This window comes from Callospermophilus lateralis, chromosome 4 (genome assembly GCF_048772815.1).
Source record: "Callospermophilus lateralis isolate mCalLat2 chromosome 4, mCalLat2.hap1, whole genome shotgun sequence".
In the NCBI taxonomy this organism is placed as follows: Eukaryota; Metazoa; Chordata; class Mammalia; order Rodentia; family Sciuridae; genus Callospermophilus; species Callospermophilus lateralis.
In genome coordinates this window covers 91,716,647-91,733,012 of record NC_135308.1, presented here as the reverse complement: position 1 = coordinate 91,733,012, position 16,366 = coordinate 91,716,647, and the positions used below count along the sequence as shown (strand labels likewise).

The 16,366-nt window shown below is 35.0% G+C and overlaps 1 protein-coding gene across 1 annotated transcript in view; it reads right to left on the bottom strand.

Annotated features, from left to right (window-relative positions):
- Positions 1-13,293, bottom strand: part of Irag2 (inositol 1,4,5-triphosphate receptor associated 2) — a 121,169-nt gene extending 107,876 nt beyond the window's left edge. The window contains exons 1-2 of the mRNA XM_076854213.1: positions 12,723-13,293; positions 11,635-11,745 (exon numbers count right to left, since the gene is read on the bottom strand). Coding sequence (XP_076710328.1) covers positions 11,635-11,745; positions 12,723-13,293 — 682 coding nt within the window. The remainder of the gene's footprint in view (positions 1-11,634; positions 11,746-12,722) is intronic.
- Between the last annotated feature and the right edge of the window lie 3,073 nt (positions 13,294-16,366).

The window sequence follows — 16,366 nt, the reverse complement described above, 5'->3', positions numbered from 1 at the left end:
AATTACCAGAAAACCCAGTGGAGATTTACTGAAAAACTCATGACTTTATTCAGAATTTAAGTCCTCTACAAAAAGTAGGGTTCTTTTCCATGTGTCTATGACACATTCACAAAATATCTTTTTTGGGGGTCAAATTGTGAATGGTTGATTAAAAACTTCCACCAAGAAGAAAAACATGAAGTAGTAATTTGAGGAATTCAATAAAACTCCAATTTTTTTTATTTAAAAAAAACTAAAAATAGACCTACCACAGGACCCATCTAGAACACTCCTCAATATTTATTCAAAAGAATTAAAAATCAGCATACTTTAGAGATACATGCACACCCATCCCATGTTTATCCAACACAATTCACAATTTCCAAGTTATAGAATCTACACAATGGAGGTTTTTGTTTTGCTTTGGTGTGTGTGTGTGTGTGTGTGTGTGTGTGTACATTATTGGGAATTAAACTGAGGGTCTCACAGTCTAGTAAAGTTTTCTATCACTGAGTAACATCTCCAGCCCCCATAATGAAGTTTTGTTCAATTAAAAAGAACAATGAAATTACCTCATTTGCGGGGGACGGGGGTTGGGGGCGGGAATCAACGGATCCAGAGTGTTTCATGTTAAGAAAAAGAAGCCAGACTCAGAAAGACAAGTACCAAATGTTTCTGCTCATATGTGGAAGCCGGAGAAAAAAAAGGATGTCATGAAAGCAGAATGGAAGTCATCAGGGTAGGAAAAAAGGGATTGTGGTGGGTGGAGAAACAGAGGGTTAAGAGAAGTTTGGGAGTAAAACTGATCAAATTATGTTATATGTAAGTATGAATATACCACAATGAAACCCATTATTCTATATAGAAAAAGGCAAAGCAAAATAAAAACACAGTACCAACCATTCCCTCTTAAAATATGTATATGTATGTTTCTATAAACAGGGTGAAAGGTGTAACTTCAGGAGAAGGAAGTAAAGGAGATGTTGGAGCAGAAATCATTAAATTTGCATTATGTATTTTTATGTTGTGGGTAGAATATTCATATAGTGTTTCTCTATTTAAACACAATAAAATAATATCTTCAAAGAAAAATTTAAATTATTATAAAAAATTCAGTGAGACTCATGAGAATATAGATAATCAGGTAAAATTAGGAAAACACTACAAGATATGAATGAGAAATTCAAAGGGATAGAGATTTGAAAAAGAACCAAACAGAAATCTTGGAAACAAAAAGCTTAGAAAATGAAGAAAAAGTACAGTTGAACATTCCAGCAACAAACTAGATCAGGGGGAAAGAAAGAATATCTGAACTCGAATATAGGCCTTTTGAAATATTCCATTCAGACAAAAGAAGAAAAAACAAAAAGAAAGCATTAAGATCTTTGCAACACCATTAAATGAATAAACATTTGCAGTTGCAGATTACATGATGGTGAAGAGAAAGAAGTTACGAGCGTAGGAAACCTAGTCAATGAAATAATAGCAGAAAACTTCCCTAATCATTGGAAATACATGAATATCCATGTCCAGGAGGCTTATAGACATGACCAGAAAAAAATCTTCCCCACACAGTGTACTATAGTCAAACTAAGACAGAAAGAACTTTAATATACATAGAAGTGCCAAGTAACACTTAAAGATGTCCCCATCAGACTAACAGAATATTTCTCAACAGAAACTCTAAAGCCAGGAAGAAATGGAAGGACAGATTCCAAGTCCTGAAAGAAAATAACAGCTGACCAAGACAACTATACTATGCAAGGTGATCCTTTAGAAATGGGGGAAAGAAATATGAAGATTCTCCAATACAAGCAAAAACTGAGAGAACCCATGACCACCAGGCCCCTCACAAAACATGCTTAGAAGAGTCCTACATCCAGAAGAAAGATAACCACTAGCATAATATCATGTGAAAATATAAATCCCACTATAAGAATGCATAAGAAATATAAAAGAATCAATTCTGTAAATATCAAAACAGAAATATGAACAAGAAACAAAGAATATTAAAAATTCTAAGAAAATCCACAAGACAACAAGAATAAGACCTTGTCTTGCAATAAGAACCTTGGGTGAAATGGGCTAAACTTTCTAATTAGTAAATGCAGACTCTCTGATTGAATAAAAAAAAAAAATAAGACCCAATAATATGCTGTCAATAAGAAACTCATGTCACAAGTAAAGACACAGACTGAAAGTGAAAGACAGAAAATGATATTGTAAGTAAATGGAAATCTAAGGCAAGGAGGAATAACTATACTATTATCTGACAAGACAGACCTTAAGACTAAAACAGTAAGCAGCAACAAAAAAGATCAGGATACAATGATGAGAGGATCAATTCAATAAGTCAATATATTGGTTAGAAATCTGTATGCACCTAATATTGGTGCACCCAATTTTTAAAACACTATTAAAATTAAAGGGAGGTGGGTCAGTTCATGCAGCTGCAAGACTCCAAACTTGCTTGCAGATCAGTTTTGTAATGCCACTGGAGTGTTGCAAAAATGTGGTCCTCCTGCCTCTTTTAATATACAGACAGCAACTAACAAAGACAACCAGCTAATCTTACAGAAGAATATGCCCAGCTTTTTACAGCACTGATTGCGTGAACAGCAAAAGACATCTATGTTTTGATAGATTCCTTACCCAGTGAAGAATCTACAGCTGCTAGCTAGAAGAAGAAAATCATAAGGCTGCTACATATCTGGAGGATGTTGTTTATCAAAGGGACATGCTTTGGGAAAAGATACAAAGTATACTTGCTGACATCCCTCAATCACAACTAAAGACAAGAAGTGGTACCCATAACCAGTCTCTTCTAGACTCATAGCACCATGTGGATAAGAAAAGAACTCTCAAATGACACTAAGAATTCTGCATCAGATTTAGATATAAGCTTTTCCAACAATTACAGAAACTTTGGGAGGTGTTACCTTTGTAGCTATTTTTAATAGTCTTCTTCTATTTTTGCTCTTGGTAAATACACTTATAAATTTATGATTGAACCAATGTTAAACCATCATTATGCATCATTTATCTGAATGAAATTATTAAAGCATATTGAATTAATGCTCATAATACAATTAAACATATGCTACAAGTTTTAAAAATTAAAAAAAAAAAACTCCTAAAGGAAAAGAGAGGCTTTAATACAATAATAGTGGGGAGTTCACCACCCCACTTTTATCAGTTGACAGATCATCCAGACAAAAGATCAACAAAGATACATCAGAGTTAAACCAAGCTACGGATTAAATGGATGTCTCAGAATTTATAGAACATTTTTATCCAAAGGCTGCAGAATATACATTCTTTTCATATGCACATGAAACTTCTCTGGAATATGCACATATGAGGCCCCCAAACAAGTCTTAAATGAAGCCCCCAAACATTGAAATTACATGCTGTATTTTTTTAAATCACAATAGGATAAAACTAGAAGTCAACAAAAAAAGAAATATACAAATGCATGAAGACTGAAGAACAGTTTAAAAAAAAAACAACCAGTGAATTGTTGAGGAAGTTAGAAATTTTAAAAAGTATCAAGACTACTGAAGTACAATATACCAAAACCTGTGGGCTGCAGCAAAGAGGTTCTCAGAAAGGAATTTTTGGTAACAAGTGTCTAAATAAAAAAATTAGAAATATTTCAAGTATAACATAGCAGTATATCTCTAGCACTTGGAAAAGTACAAACCAACCAAACCCCAAATCAGAAGAAACAAAAAAAAAATCAGAGCAGATAAAGGAAATAGACACCAAACAACAATACAAATGATTGATGAATGGATTAAAAAATGTGGCATATATACATAATGAAATATTACTCAGCAATAAAAGAGAATAAAATCATGGCATTTGCAGGTAAATGAATGGAGTTGGAGAAGATAATGCTAAATGAAGTTAGCCAATTCCAAAAAAACAAATGCCAAATGTTTTCTCTGTTATAAGGTGACTGACTCATAGTAGAGTAGGGAGAGGGAGCATGGGTGAAATAGATGAATTCTATATGGGGCAGAGTGGTGGAAGGGGAAGAGAGCAGGCAGGGAGTAAGCAATGATGGTGGAATGTGATGGACATCATTATCCAAAGTACATGTATAAAGACATGAATTGGTGTGGACATACTTTATATACAACCAGAGATATGAAAAATTTTGTTCTATATGTGTAATAAGAATTATGATGCATTCCATTGTCATGTATTTAAAAAATAAAAGCAATTAAAAAAACGATTGATGAAACAAAGTGTTGGTTCACTGAAAGGATAAAATTAATAAACTTTTAGCTAGACTAACCAAGAAACAAAGAGACAACCCAAATAAAGTTAGACATAAAAATGGACATTACAACTGACACCATAAAAATACTAAAAATTATTAGGGTTTATTATGAAAAATAATGTGGTTACAGTTGAAAAGCTTAAAAGAAAACCAAGACTGAACCATGAGGACAAAAGTAATCTGAATCAAGCAATAATAAGATTGAATCAGCAATAAACATCTCCCAACCAAAAAAATAAAACAAAAACAAAAACAAAAACGCTACCCCTGGATGTCTTCACTACAGAATTTTCCCAAACTTTTAAGCAAGAGCTAACATAAATTTTTCTCAAATTATTCCATAGAATTAAAAGTAAGGGAACTCTTCCAAACTGATTCTATGAGTTTAGCATTACCCTGTACCTGTAACAAAAAGCTCATATGTCTCAATCAAGTAGGTACATCCCAGATATACAAGGATGGTTCAATAAGCACAATATATCATTTCAACAGAAAATTTTTTAAAAAATTAACAGATGGGGAAAAAAAGCATTTTATAAAATTTAACATCTCTTCAAATCCTGAAAAAACAGATAGAAAAGGATCATACCTCAACATAATAAAGGCTGTATATAATAAAGCCACAGCCAACAGCATACTGAATAGTAAAAAACTGAAAGCATTTCTTTTAAAATAATGAATAGGGTAAGGATGTCACTCACCACTCTTATTCAATATAATCCTACAAGCTTTAGATAGAAGCAAGAGAAATGAAATACATTCAAATAGGGGGTGATTAAAACTATCCATGTTTGCAAATGATATGATTCTATATATAGAAAAACCTAAAAGTTCTAAAAGACTAAATTATTAAAACAGAAACAAATTCAGTAAAGTAGCAGGGTGCCAAATTAATATACAAAAATCATTAGAATTTCTATGTACGCATAATGAATTTGCCAAGATAGAAATATGACAGCAATCCTATTCACAATAGCTACAAAAATATCTGGGAGTAAACTAAGGAAAGATCTCTATAATGAAAATTACAAAAATACTCCTGAAATAAATTGAAAAAGATGTTAAAAGATGGGAAGAATTTCTATGTTTGTGGATTAGAAGGATATTTTTCAAGTATCTATACTACCCAAAGTAATCTACACATTTAATAACATTCTTCACAGACTAGGAAAAGTAATCCTAATATTCACATGGAAGCACAAAGATAATAGCCAAAGCAATATTAGGTGAGAAAAACAAAACAAAACAAAATAAAATAAAACAAAGCTAGAGGCATTGCAATACCTAATTTCAAGACATACATGAGAGAGGGCTGGGGGTATAGCTCAGTTGGTAGAGTGTTTACCTTGAATGCACAAGGCCCAGGGTTCAATCCCCAACACCAAAAAAAAAAAAAAGATGTATGATAGAACAGAGTCAATATAACCAAAACACCATGCTATTGACATAAATACAGACACATAGAACAATGAAATTGAATAGAGATTCCAGAGATAACTTATTCTACAGAAAGTCTCCAAAAACACTGTTATGATTTGGATGTGTGGTGTCCCTGTGTTCTCATAGGAATATTCAGAATGAAAATGATTAGTTTATGAGTGCTATAATCTCATCAGTCCACCCTAGTGTGAATAGACAGCCTGGGTAGTAACTGAGGGCAAGTGGAGCATGGGTGGAGGAGGTGGGTCCCTGGCAGTGTGTCCTGGGAGGGTTCCTCTTTCCTGTGGCCCCTTCCCTCTCTCTTCTTTCTGCCAATGTCCTGAGGAGCTTCCCTTCACCTTGCCCTTCCACTATGATGTGCTGCCTCACCTCAGGCCCAGAGCAACGCAGTCAGCCTACATTGGCCTAAATCTCTGAAATGGAGCCAAAAATAAACTTTCCCTCCTCTAAGTTGCTCATCAGGTCTTTCTGTCACAGTGACTAGCACAAACATACACAGAAGAAGTACAGCCTCTTCAAATGATGCTGGGACAACTGGATCTCCACATGCAAAAGATTGGAACTTGACCCCTCTCTCTTACTCTAAGTCACAGCAATTCAAACTGAATCAAAGACCTAATAAAAGTAAGACCTGGTCAAGATTTAAAAAAAAAAAAAAAAAGTAAGACACAAATCTTGGAAACTACTGGACGAATACAAAGGGGAAATACTTCCAAGACATTGGTACATGCAATGATTTCTGAATAGGACCCCAAAAGCATAGGAAACAAAAGCAAAAATTGACAAATGAGATTACTTCAAACTAAAAAGTTCCTGCCGGGCAACTAATCAATCCAATGAAGAGATGACCTATAAAATGAGTGAAAATACTTGCCAATTATTCATCTGACACAGGGTTAACATTCAGAATATATAAGGAACTCAAAAAGCTTCAACAAGTAATCCAACTTTTTAAAAAATGCGCAAATAATCTGAACAGACACTTCTCAAAAGAAAATATGCTCCAATGATTAGCCAAGAAAATATGCTCCAATGATTAGCTATCAGAGAGATGCAAATCAAAACTACAATGAGGGGCTGGGGATGTGGCTCTAGCGGTAGCGCGCTCGCCTGGCATGCGTGCGGCCCGGGTTCGATCCTCAGCATCACATACCAACAAAGATGTTGTGTCCGCCAAATACTGAAGAATAAATATTAAAATTCTCTCTCTCTATCCCTCTCTCTCACTCTCTCTTTAAAAAAAAAAAAAAACTACAATGAGAAATTTTCTCACCCCAGTTAAAATGCCTATCATGAAAAAAAATTGTTGGCAAGGATGTAAACAAAAAGAACTCGTACACTGTTGGTGGAAAGGTAAATTAGTATAGTCATTTTAGAAAACAGTATGAAAGTTCCTCAAAAGCCTAAACATAGATCTACCATATGAGCCAGCTATAAATTAGCCTACCAAAGGCTACTTGAATGCTCGTGTTTAGTGCAGCACTATTCACAATAGTCAAAGTAAGAATCAGCCTAGGTATCCAACAGCTGCATGAATAAAGAAAATGTGGTATGTATACATAATGGAGTATTATTGTTATAAAGAGCAACAAAATCCTGACTTTTATAGCAAGTTGAATAGAACTGAAGTAGATTATGTTAAGTCAAATAAGCCAGACATAGAAAGACAAGTAGCACATGTTTTGTCTTACAGGTGGAAGCTAAAAAGAGTTGACCTGAAAATAGTGATTATTTGGTTTGGGAAGAGTGATTGAGGGGTAGAAAAAGAGTTGGATTTGATCAGTGCATGTTGCATGCATGAATAGAAATACCACACCAAACCCCACCAATGTGCATAATTACTATACTTTAAAAAAACATCAATAAAATTCAGTTATTTACCCAGATATATTATATGGAAAAAGAAGAAACTGTTGATGCCAACAAGCACTCAAAAATGTTAAGTGAGAAATATCAGATTATAAAACAAGTCTGGAGACATTCCCAAACATACTTAGGCAATATGGTATTCTGTCTCTTTTTGAGAGAGGCCTGGAGATTGAACTCAGGCCTTCAAGCATGCTAAGCACAAGCTCTACCACTAAGCCACACCCCGACCCCACAGTATATCTTAATTAAAAAAAAAAAAAAAATCTTAGATCATTTTCAACTGTGGTAGTAAGATGGAAAATTCTAGGGCACCTTCATGATCCCACCTTCTGATATTTATGACTGTTCAATTCCTCTCTGGAGTGTGGGAGTGGCCTGTGGATTGCTTCTAATCAATAGAATATGGCAAGGGTGATAGAACATACAAGCATGGGATTGCATGATTATGTTCCAAGACTGCAGTGCCTGTCTGGCTGGAGTCACTCGCTCTCTTGCCATGTTATGGCCCACTATGTTGAAAGACAGAAGTGGCCAGGAACTGAGGGAGGCTTCTAGCTGACAGCAGCAAGTAAAGGAAGCCCTCAGTGTTCCCAAAGTAAGCCACAGATGAGATAAGTGCCCCAAGCAGCACCTGATAGCCCTGGGAGCTCTGTCACAAGGGAGTCAGCTAGGCTATGCCTAGAGTGAGCCATAGAAGCTGTGAAGGAATGAATTGCATCATTCCATGGAAAGTCAGCTATGAAGAACTAGTACAATAGTCAGTTATGAGAACTGATAATAGTTTGGGTATTATTTGGGGTATTATTTTGAAACTACTGCATGTAATTAAATAAAGCAAATGAACATTTACATTGAGTTTCATTAGTGACATCGAGAATCAAGATTTCCCTCTAAGAAAGGAGATACAGAGATAGAAGAGATGAGTAAAATTCTGTTATCCTGAATTTGCATTGGAAGAAAGACCATGAATGCAACATATATCATCTTTTAAAAATTTAAAAGCATCCTACTTCTAATCATTGTGAAGGCCTAGAAACAACCACTACACCTTTTCTCTAAAGTGTGGTCTATACAGAACATTTCCTATGAAAAGGTGTCATGATCCTTGAAGAAATAATTGATTCCAAGGCTGGAGTAGGAAATGTACAAGATAAGCTTGAGAATTTTATAATGCCAAGAAAAATGAGGAAGGGCACATGTCAAAGTATTTCTACCTGGAAGAGCTAAAAACTATTCTCTTAAAAAGATAGGGACCTTTCATACACAGGAGCCAGCTTGAAGAGTATTTTGCTGGTTAACTCTAGGACAAATTGAGCATCAAGACAAATAATGACATAGCATTACAAATGACTTTATATAAGAATCCAGGAATTCCTAATGATACCAATTAATTAGTGAGAAGGTAAAACTCTTGTGGTAGATTGAGAAATAATAAACATAAAAAAATTATGGAGAAAGAAAAAATTGTTTGGTAACCATCATAATAATAATTGATTCAGGCAAGAAATATCAGTGTTAAAATTACTGAGTATAAGTTTGATGAGGAACAGAATATTTACATAGACTCAATGTATCTTCCAATATAATACTTATTAAGTACAAAGGACAAATAACTTTATCCAACAGAGAAACCAGACAGACAACCCAATAACTAAGAAATCAAAGTTTTTAAAAACCTGATATATTGTACTGAGAAGAACACAACATCACTTCTAGAATTCCTGACAAACTGAATAACTTGACTCAAATTCTTGATTAAAGAAAATATAACAATACCAGAAATTCTACAGTCACCGGCCCACACTCTTCATTTTAAGATCATAAAAGACAATCTAAGGAACTATCCCAAATTAAAGGACACTAAAGAGACAGGACAACTAAATACAAGGTGTGATTCTGGATTGGACCCAGGACTATAGCTTATTCTATTGAGACCAAACGATGGCATTTGAATATAGAATTGTGAATTGGCTAATAGTACTGTTAAATACACATCCTGACTTTGATAACTCTACTGTGGTCATCTAAGCAAATGCCCTTGTCTATAGAAAACACATATTGATGTATTGGGGTAAAAAATATACATATCTGCAAATTGCTCCCAAGGGGTTCAGAAAATAGAAATACAGTAATAATAAGGCAAATGAGACAAAATGAAAATGATCGGTGAATCTGGATAGAGAGCATGTACAAATTATTCATACTTTTCTGTAGTTTGAAATTATATCAAAATGAAAAGTTACCCCCACAAATGACACTGTAAGCAACATGAGGAGATTTCTATTGTCCAATGATGGGCATTAATAAGAAGATTAGAGGGATAGGAAAAGTAAAGGCAGTGAAATGAATATGATGCAACTTTCCTATGTATATATATGAATATAACTCAATGAATCTCCACATCATGTACAACCACAAGACTGGGATCCCAATGAGAATAAGATAGACTCCATGTTTTAATATGTCAAAATACACTCTGCAGTCATGTATATCTAAAAAGACTTTTGAAATGAGCATCAGTAACAAAACTTACAATGGGTAAAACATCAAATATGCTGAAATGATGAATTAAACAACAACAACATTATGAGTGACCTTTAGCGGTCACCATTTGTATTTTGAAAACTGGTGGGTTTATCCTGCTTCTTCAGGACACAGATGAGGCTGGCTAAAAAGTTGATGAAACAGGGCAGAGTTCCTCATTATAAATGCATTGCACCTGATAAATTAGGATGGAATGAAAGAGCATCACCATTTGCAACACCTAATGAAAGAATTGATCTAGGTCTTTGTCTTCAGTTATTGCCTCCCAAAAATCAAAACGCAAAACCTTAAACTTTTATCTGCTCAAACCTCTAACTATAGGATGGAAGAAATAAATTAAGTGTTCCTATAGATATACGATCACCAAATTTTAGGTTGTAGAAAACTCTACCAAACAGAATAGTCATTTTGTTTAATAACTTAAAAAGCAAAAAGAGGGAATGCCCATATAAGGCAGACAAAAAAGAGACCTTTCTTGATATTAAACAAAAAAACTTTTGTTTAAAAAGATAACATTTCACACAAATGACAAGTTTTGAATACTGACAAAATATTTGATAAGAAAGTTATGTTAGTTATAATAATGGCATTGTAGTTCTATTTAGAATCAGCTACATTTTAGTTACTTTAATATTTGCAAATAAAATAATGTAATGTCTGATATTTGCCTCAAAATAGTCCAGAAGAGAAGAAAACAGGAGGGATTAGGAATGAAACATAACTGGTAGACACATATATAAGCAGTCTTTATACTATTCTCTTCACTCCTATATATATTTGAAGTGTTCCATAATTTTTAAAAATTAATCCGAAGTCATCAACAGAGGAAATTGTGGAAAGACATATAAAAAAAAATCATTAAATGATTACTCAGGGGAAAGTGATTACTGATTACTTTTCCCCTATTTATTTATCAATACAATATCAATTTAATTTTATTACAATGCTCATGAATATTTACATGCTAAAAAATCAGTTGCAGAAATTTTTAAAAGAACACATCTCAAAATGAAACAAAAATATAAAGCTAAGTTTTGACCTAAACTTGCATAGTGGTTTTATATACTGAAGTATAGGATTTCTTGTGAGGCAATTCCTATGACATGTAAATAGTTCCAAGCAATGCTTAGAGTTGATAATTCAGCTGGTAAACTCAATAAAATCATCTAATTCACTGTTAAAATATGCAAAAAAGGGGCTGGGGTTGTGGCTCAGCAGTAGAGCTTTTGTCTCAGCATGTGTGGGACACTGGGTTGAATCCTCAGCACCACATAAATAAAATAAAGATCTACTTTTAAAAAATAAGCAAAAGAGGTACTAAAGAAATTATAAAGAAATAATCAAGACCTGAACAACCAATCTTACTCCCAAGTTAGGCAGCATCCACCATGTGTGTGGACATGGAGACAGAGCCCCCACCCCCCAGGCAAACCATTTCCCTTTCTCTTACAAAATAAAGCACAGGTGTCATGACGAGTACTCCTGAACATTTAAGCAGATAGTTTTCAACTTACCTCTGCATTTTGTGTCACATGCATGGAAGATTCCTGTGAGTAACTGTTCCTCCCAGACCTTACTGGTGCTGTGCATTACATCTTGGCCATCATCAGCTCCTGGTTTCCATCCTATCAGAAGAAAAAGTACAAATACAGGTGCTTATCTGTGCTACAAATTATTCATTTCTCATTTGGGGTGTTTAATTTTAGCAAAAGAACGTTTATTTTAATAATAAGAATCCCAATAATAAGAAGCCCATAATACCGATTACTTATCTTGAATGAATCCATCAAAAAAGTGGTCTTGAGGGCTGGCGATATAGCCCAAGATGCACAACTCCCCAAGTTCCAAGACAGCATCATAAGTAAGTAAATAAAGTGGTCTTAAAAGGTTTCCCTCTATTTTTCCCTTTTTATTTGTAAATTTTTAAAAGGAGGAATAAGAGATATGGAGAGGGAAATGAAGATTTTTTTGCTTTACAATGAAAGTACCATATGAAAAAGCAACTAGTAGAACATAGAGTTATAAGAAAAATAAAGGGAAAGAAGAAACTATACAGATTACGTACAATTTTACATTTTGTTTTTCAGATATTATTGTATAAGAAATTGTTTTAAACAATCTCTTAAGTAGTTTTCTAAATCTCCACTGGCCTGAAAAATTTACATCTTCCCAGGCCTACCTCCTTTGCTCCTGAAATAGAACCCATATATTCTTACATAGTTGTTTTGCTGTTATGCAAACAAATGTGAAGAGTTCTTTCAGCAAGATATCTAGGGATTATATGAATTTTAAGTCCACTATATCTGTATATTCATGACATTCTAATTTGGCATTCAAGTTGATTTCCAGGTCAGTAGTGAAATACCAAATGATATGATTGTAAATGCAATCCAGAATTTCTATTCAGATTTTAATCAGAAGCATGTAAAAGAGATTTCACACATAAGACTTTCTTTTAAGGTGGGGGGTAGACACTTAGAAAAAGATAGATGCATCTATTTAAACTTTAATAATGTATATTGGTTTTTAAGTTCAGATATTCCAAAAGCAGATGTGATTTTTGTTTCACTGGAAAAACACACATTAAAAAATGATTATTTACCATCATCATTCAGAGATAATTTTCTCACCACTGAATCCTTAGTGAAAAACTGAGAGCTTTGAGCAGAGGCAGAATCATGGTCAAGCATTAAGGTACAATTGTTATTTCCACTACAGTAGTTATTCCAATCCTTAGTAGAGAAGAAATCCCCTGCTCGGATCTGTGGTATCAAAGATGTATCACACTGGTTGTTCTGTGATCTTAGCCTTGCAATGTTTTCAGAACCAGTGAGACCAACAGTGTATGTGGCATTCTTGGGAGAGTACAGGTGAGAGATGGATGGGGTTCTTGCAGATGCTATTTCAGGGGATGAAATGAAGGCAGCCACTTTCTCAGAACTTGAAAAATGAGAGTCCCGCACAGGAATGTGAGCAGTAGTCATCTTCCTCAGCACCTCCTCAAAGTTTTTCTTGGCATTAGTCTGTGGACTATCAAAACTGCTAGACTGGTATTTGATAATTTGTCGAATCGGATTTGAAATTGAGTCTCCTTTTTGAATGGCTCTGATTTTTCTGCAAATGCTTTCCACTGGGTTATGCCGCTTCTCAGTTACCTTCTTTGCAGAAGTCATCCTTGGCTCTCCACCAATTGGATGGAAGTGCCTGAAGTATGGGCAAAAGTAGACACATTTTTAAAAGTTAGCATTGTCTTAACAATTACTCAGCAATAGGCTACTTATTCTCAAGTGGACTTGGGAGGACATCATGACAAAATGTTAAACTGTTCTAAACAACTTCCCGTGCATTTAACTTTGATGCTCAATTGTCCAGAAAACAACAACAGATAATGTCAACATAGTACTTACATCATGCAGGCCCGGCAGTAAGCTCTTTATACTTATCAACTTGTCCTTAAAACAATGCTGAGGTGAACATTAAAACTATCTCCATTTTTGTGCAAGAAGAGAATAAGGTACACATTCAAAATCACGGAGATAAGTGGCAGAGCCCAGATTTGAACACAGGAAGTACAATTTCAGAAATTGGACTCTTAACTGTATTGCTTTTCACTTATGCTATGTCAAATATATCAATGATGCTAACAACTCTCATTTGAATGCCAACCATTGGCTCTGTCCTATTCTCACTTATTTATTGAGAACTTACTGCATTTTACAAGTATTTTGTATAAATATCACAGAAACCCTGTCAAATATATGGACATGCCTTTTGGGGAGAGGAGACTGGGGATTTAACCCAGGGATACTTTGCCACCGGGCCACATCCCTATCCCTTTTTACTTTTTATTTTGAGAAAGGGTCTAAGTTCCTGAGGTTGATCTTGAACTTGCAATACTCCTGCTTTGGCCTCCCAAGTTGCTGGGATTCCAGGCATGCCCCATCATGCCTTGCTGGACATGCTCTCTTTCAGATAAGAAACAAAGAAGTGAAGTAACTTGCAAATGGTCATATCTCCAAGAAGTGAGCTAAAGCATCTCTGCTTCCAGCATAGGTTTGGTTTGGGGCCAGGGATTGGATCCAGGGCCTCAGTCATGCTGAGTATGCTACACCTCCAGTTTTGTTTTTTGGCAGGATATATGGACTTAAATAAAAAGCATGAGTTGACTCTTAGAATAATTAGAGAATTTGGAAAGAAATCCAAAAGTTTACCTAATTAGTACAAATAGTTGAATAGTTATATAGAATTTGAAAATTATGATTTTAAAAAAATCAAACAAAAATTTGCATTCATGGATCTTTATAAAAATTTAATAAAGAACATATGAGCAGCAAAGAAACTGAAACAGCTGTAATTGGAAAGGGTGTTTGGAAAGAAGATACTCAAAGCACTCTCATTCTGGCTTTATCTTATTTCAAAATAATGGCTGTGAGCTCCAGCCAATGAAGTTTCCACCAACAGAATTCACCATTTAGGGTAATGACCACCTCCAAAGTCTTATTTTGTGACCTGACTATACTATGTATTCAAGGCTTATCTTTCAATACAAAACCAAAACACATTCTTCCCCTGAAATTCTGAATTCTTACTGGACTTAACACTTTCTGAAGTCTCCCAAAATTTAAAATTGTATCATAAATTCTGTCATGTAATTAAATTTTGTCTTCTATTATTGGATCGTTTCAAATGAATCTGCATGCCGTTCTCTAAAAAAATACTTCTAAATCTTGAAATCAAAATTCATGATGTGATTCTTCATACATTATTAGTGGCACAATTGATAACCTCCAATAATATATAATACATGTAATTATGAGGCTTGAAGCCTTGTTCCCTAGCTGCTATGATAGTTAGCTCCCAACTGCTTCCAGCTACCTCCTCTCCTGGAGGACTCCCTTTTATCCCAACAGGAGCAGTTCACTGGGAGGGTGGACGTGAAGCAGTGGTAATGACAGAAGAGAATTCACCTGTGAACCTAGCACAATTCATCTGTGCTACGATGGTGACTTCACAGGAAGGCATCCGACACTTCCCTAGGTCAAGCAAAGAGCCTTAAAGATTGGCTACATGTCTATCAATGTTCTCAGTGTGTACTGACCATTTCTCCCTTTTAGAGCCAGAGCGTTGAGGTGCAGATTGTCACAATAGACCCTAGACTGAAATCTTGGACTCCTGAGTCTACTCACACCATAAAACACTGCTGTGGGGTGCTGTCCAAGCCAAGATGAGAGGCTCTGCTTTGCAGGTACTGGTAACTGACCCAGATTAACACCCTCAGCATATAAAACACATGGTTTGATTTTATTTTTCAAGCCATTTTTTTCCCCTGTTTTCTAAACTTCCACAACTCACCTATGTGAGCCCTGTGTGGCAGTTGATTTGCTAAATGTTACAATGAGTACACTTAAGACACTGACTCCTGACAAAGCCTCCCAAGATTAACTTGGTTTGCTCTTTCTAATATACAGCAGAATATTTGTGGAAGTTCAATAAGATGGGATGATAAAGATTTCCAGGTTTGTGCCACTGTCACCATATATGGCTTGGAAATATCTCCTGCCTTTTCTGTCCAGACATTTTTAGTTTTAGATCCCAGTAGAAAAGATTAGCTGCAGTCTTCCATAATGCAAATACAAGACTAACTTGCTTTGTGTGATAATTGCCTTTGGGGAAAAGAAAAAAAAAAAAAACATTAACTGAGAATTAAAAGCTTGAAAGTAAATTTAACTAGAAGTAGTTGCTCGGAATCTCTCTTTAAAAAGGAATTTCTCTGAGCCAGGCACAGTGGCACTCACCTATAATCCCAGCTACTCTAGAAGCTGAGATAAAAGGATTGGAATGTTGAAGGCCAGTGAGACCCCATCTCAAAATATAAATTTACCCCCTTTATTTATCTGCTTTAGCTGACTTAAATTTGCCATGTTAGGATGGTACACTTGGAAAAGTTCCAATGACAAGAACTGCTTTTCTGAACCTCACCTGCATTTATTTATAATTAAAATATTTTAATAACCTTCCTTTTAGGAAGACAGTCAGTATTAAATACCTACTAAGGGCTAAGCCCTGTGTAAACACTGGAGATATAAACATGAGCAAAACAGAAATCCGCTCTTCTAAAACTGTGGAAGGTACAAGTATGAAGAGTAAACTACAAGACCTGCCAAATTAAATCTAAGATGCACAATACAATTTTAATTTTAGAAAAACAATGACAGGGGCTGGGGATGTGGCTCAAGCGGTATCTCG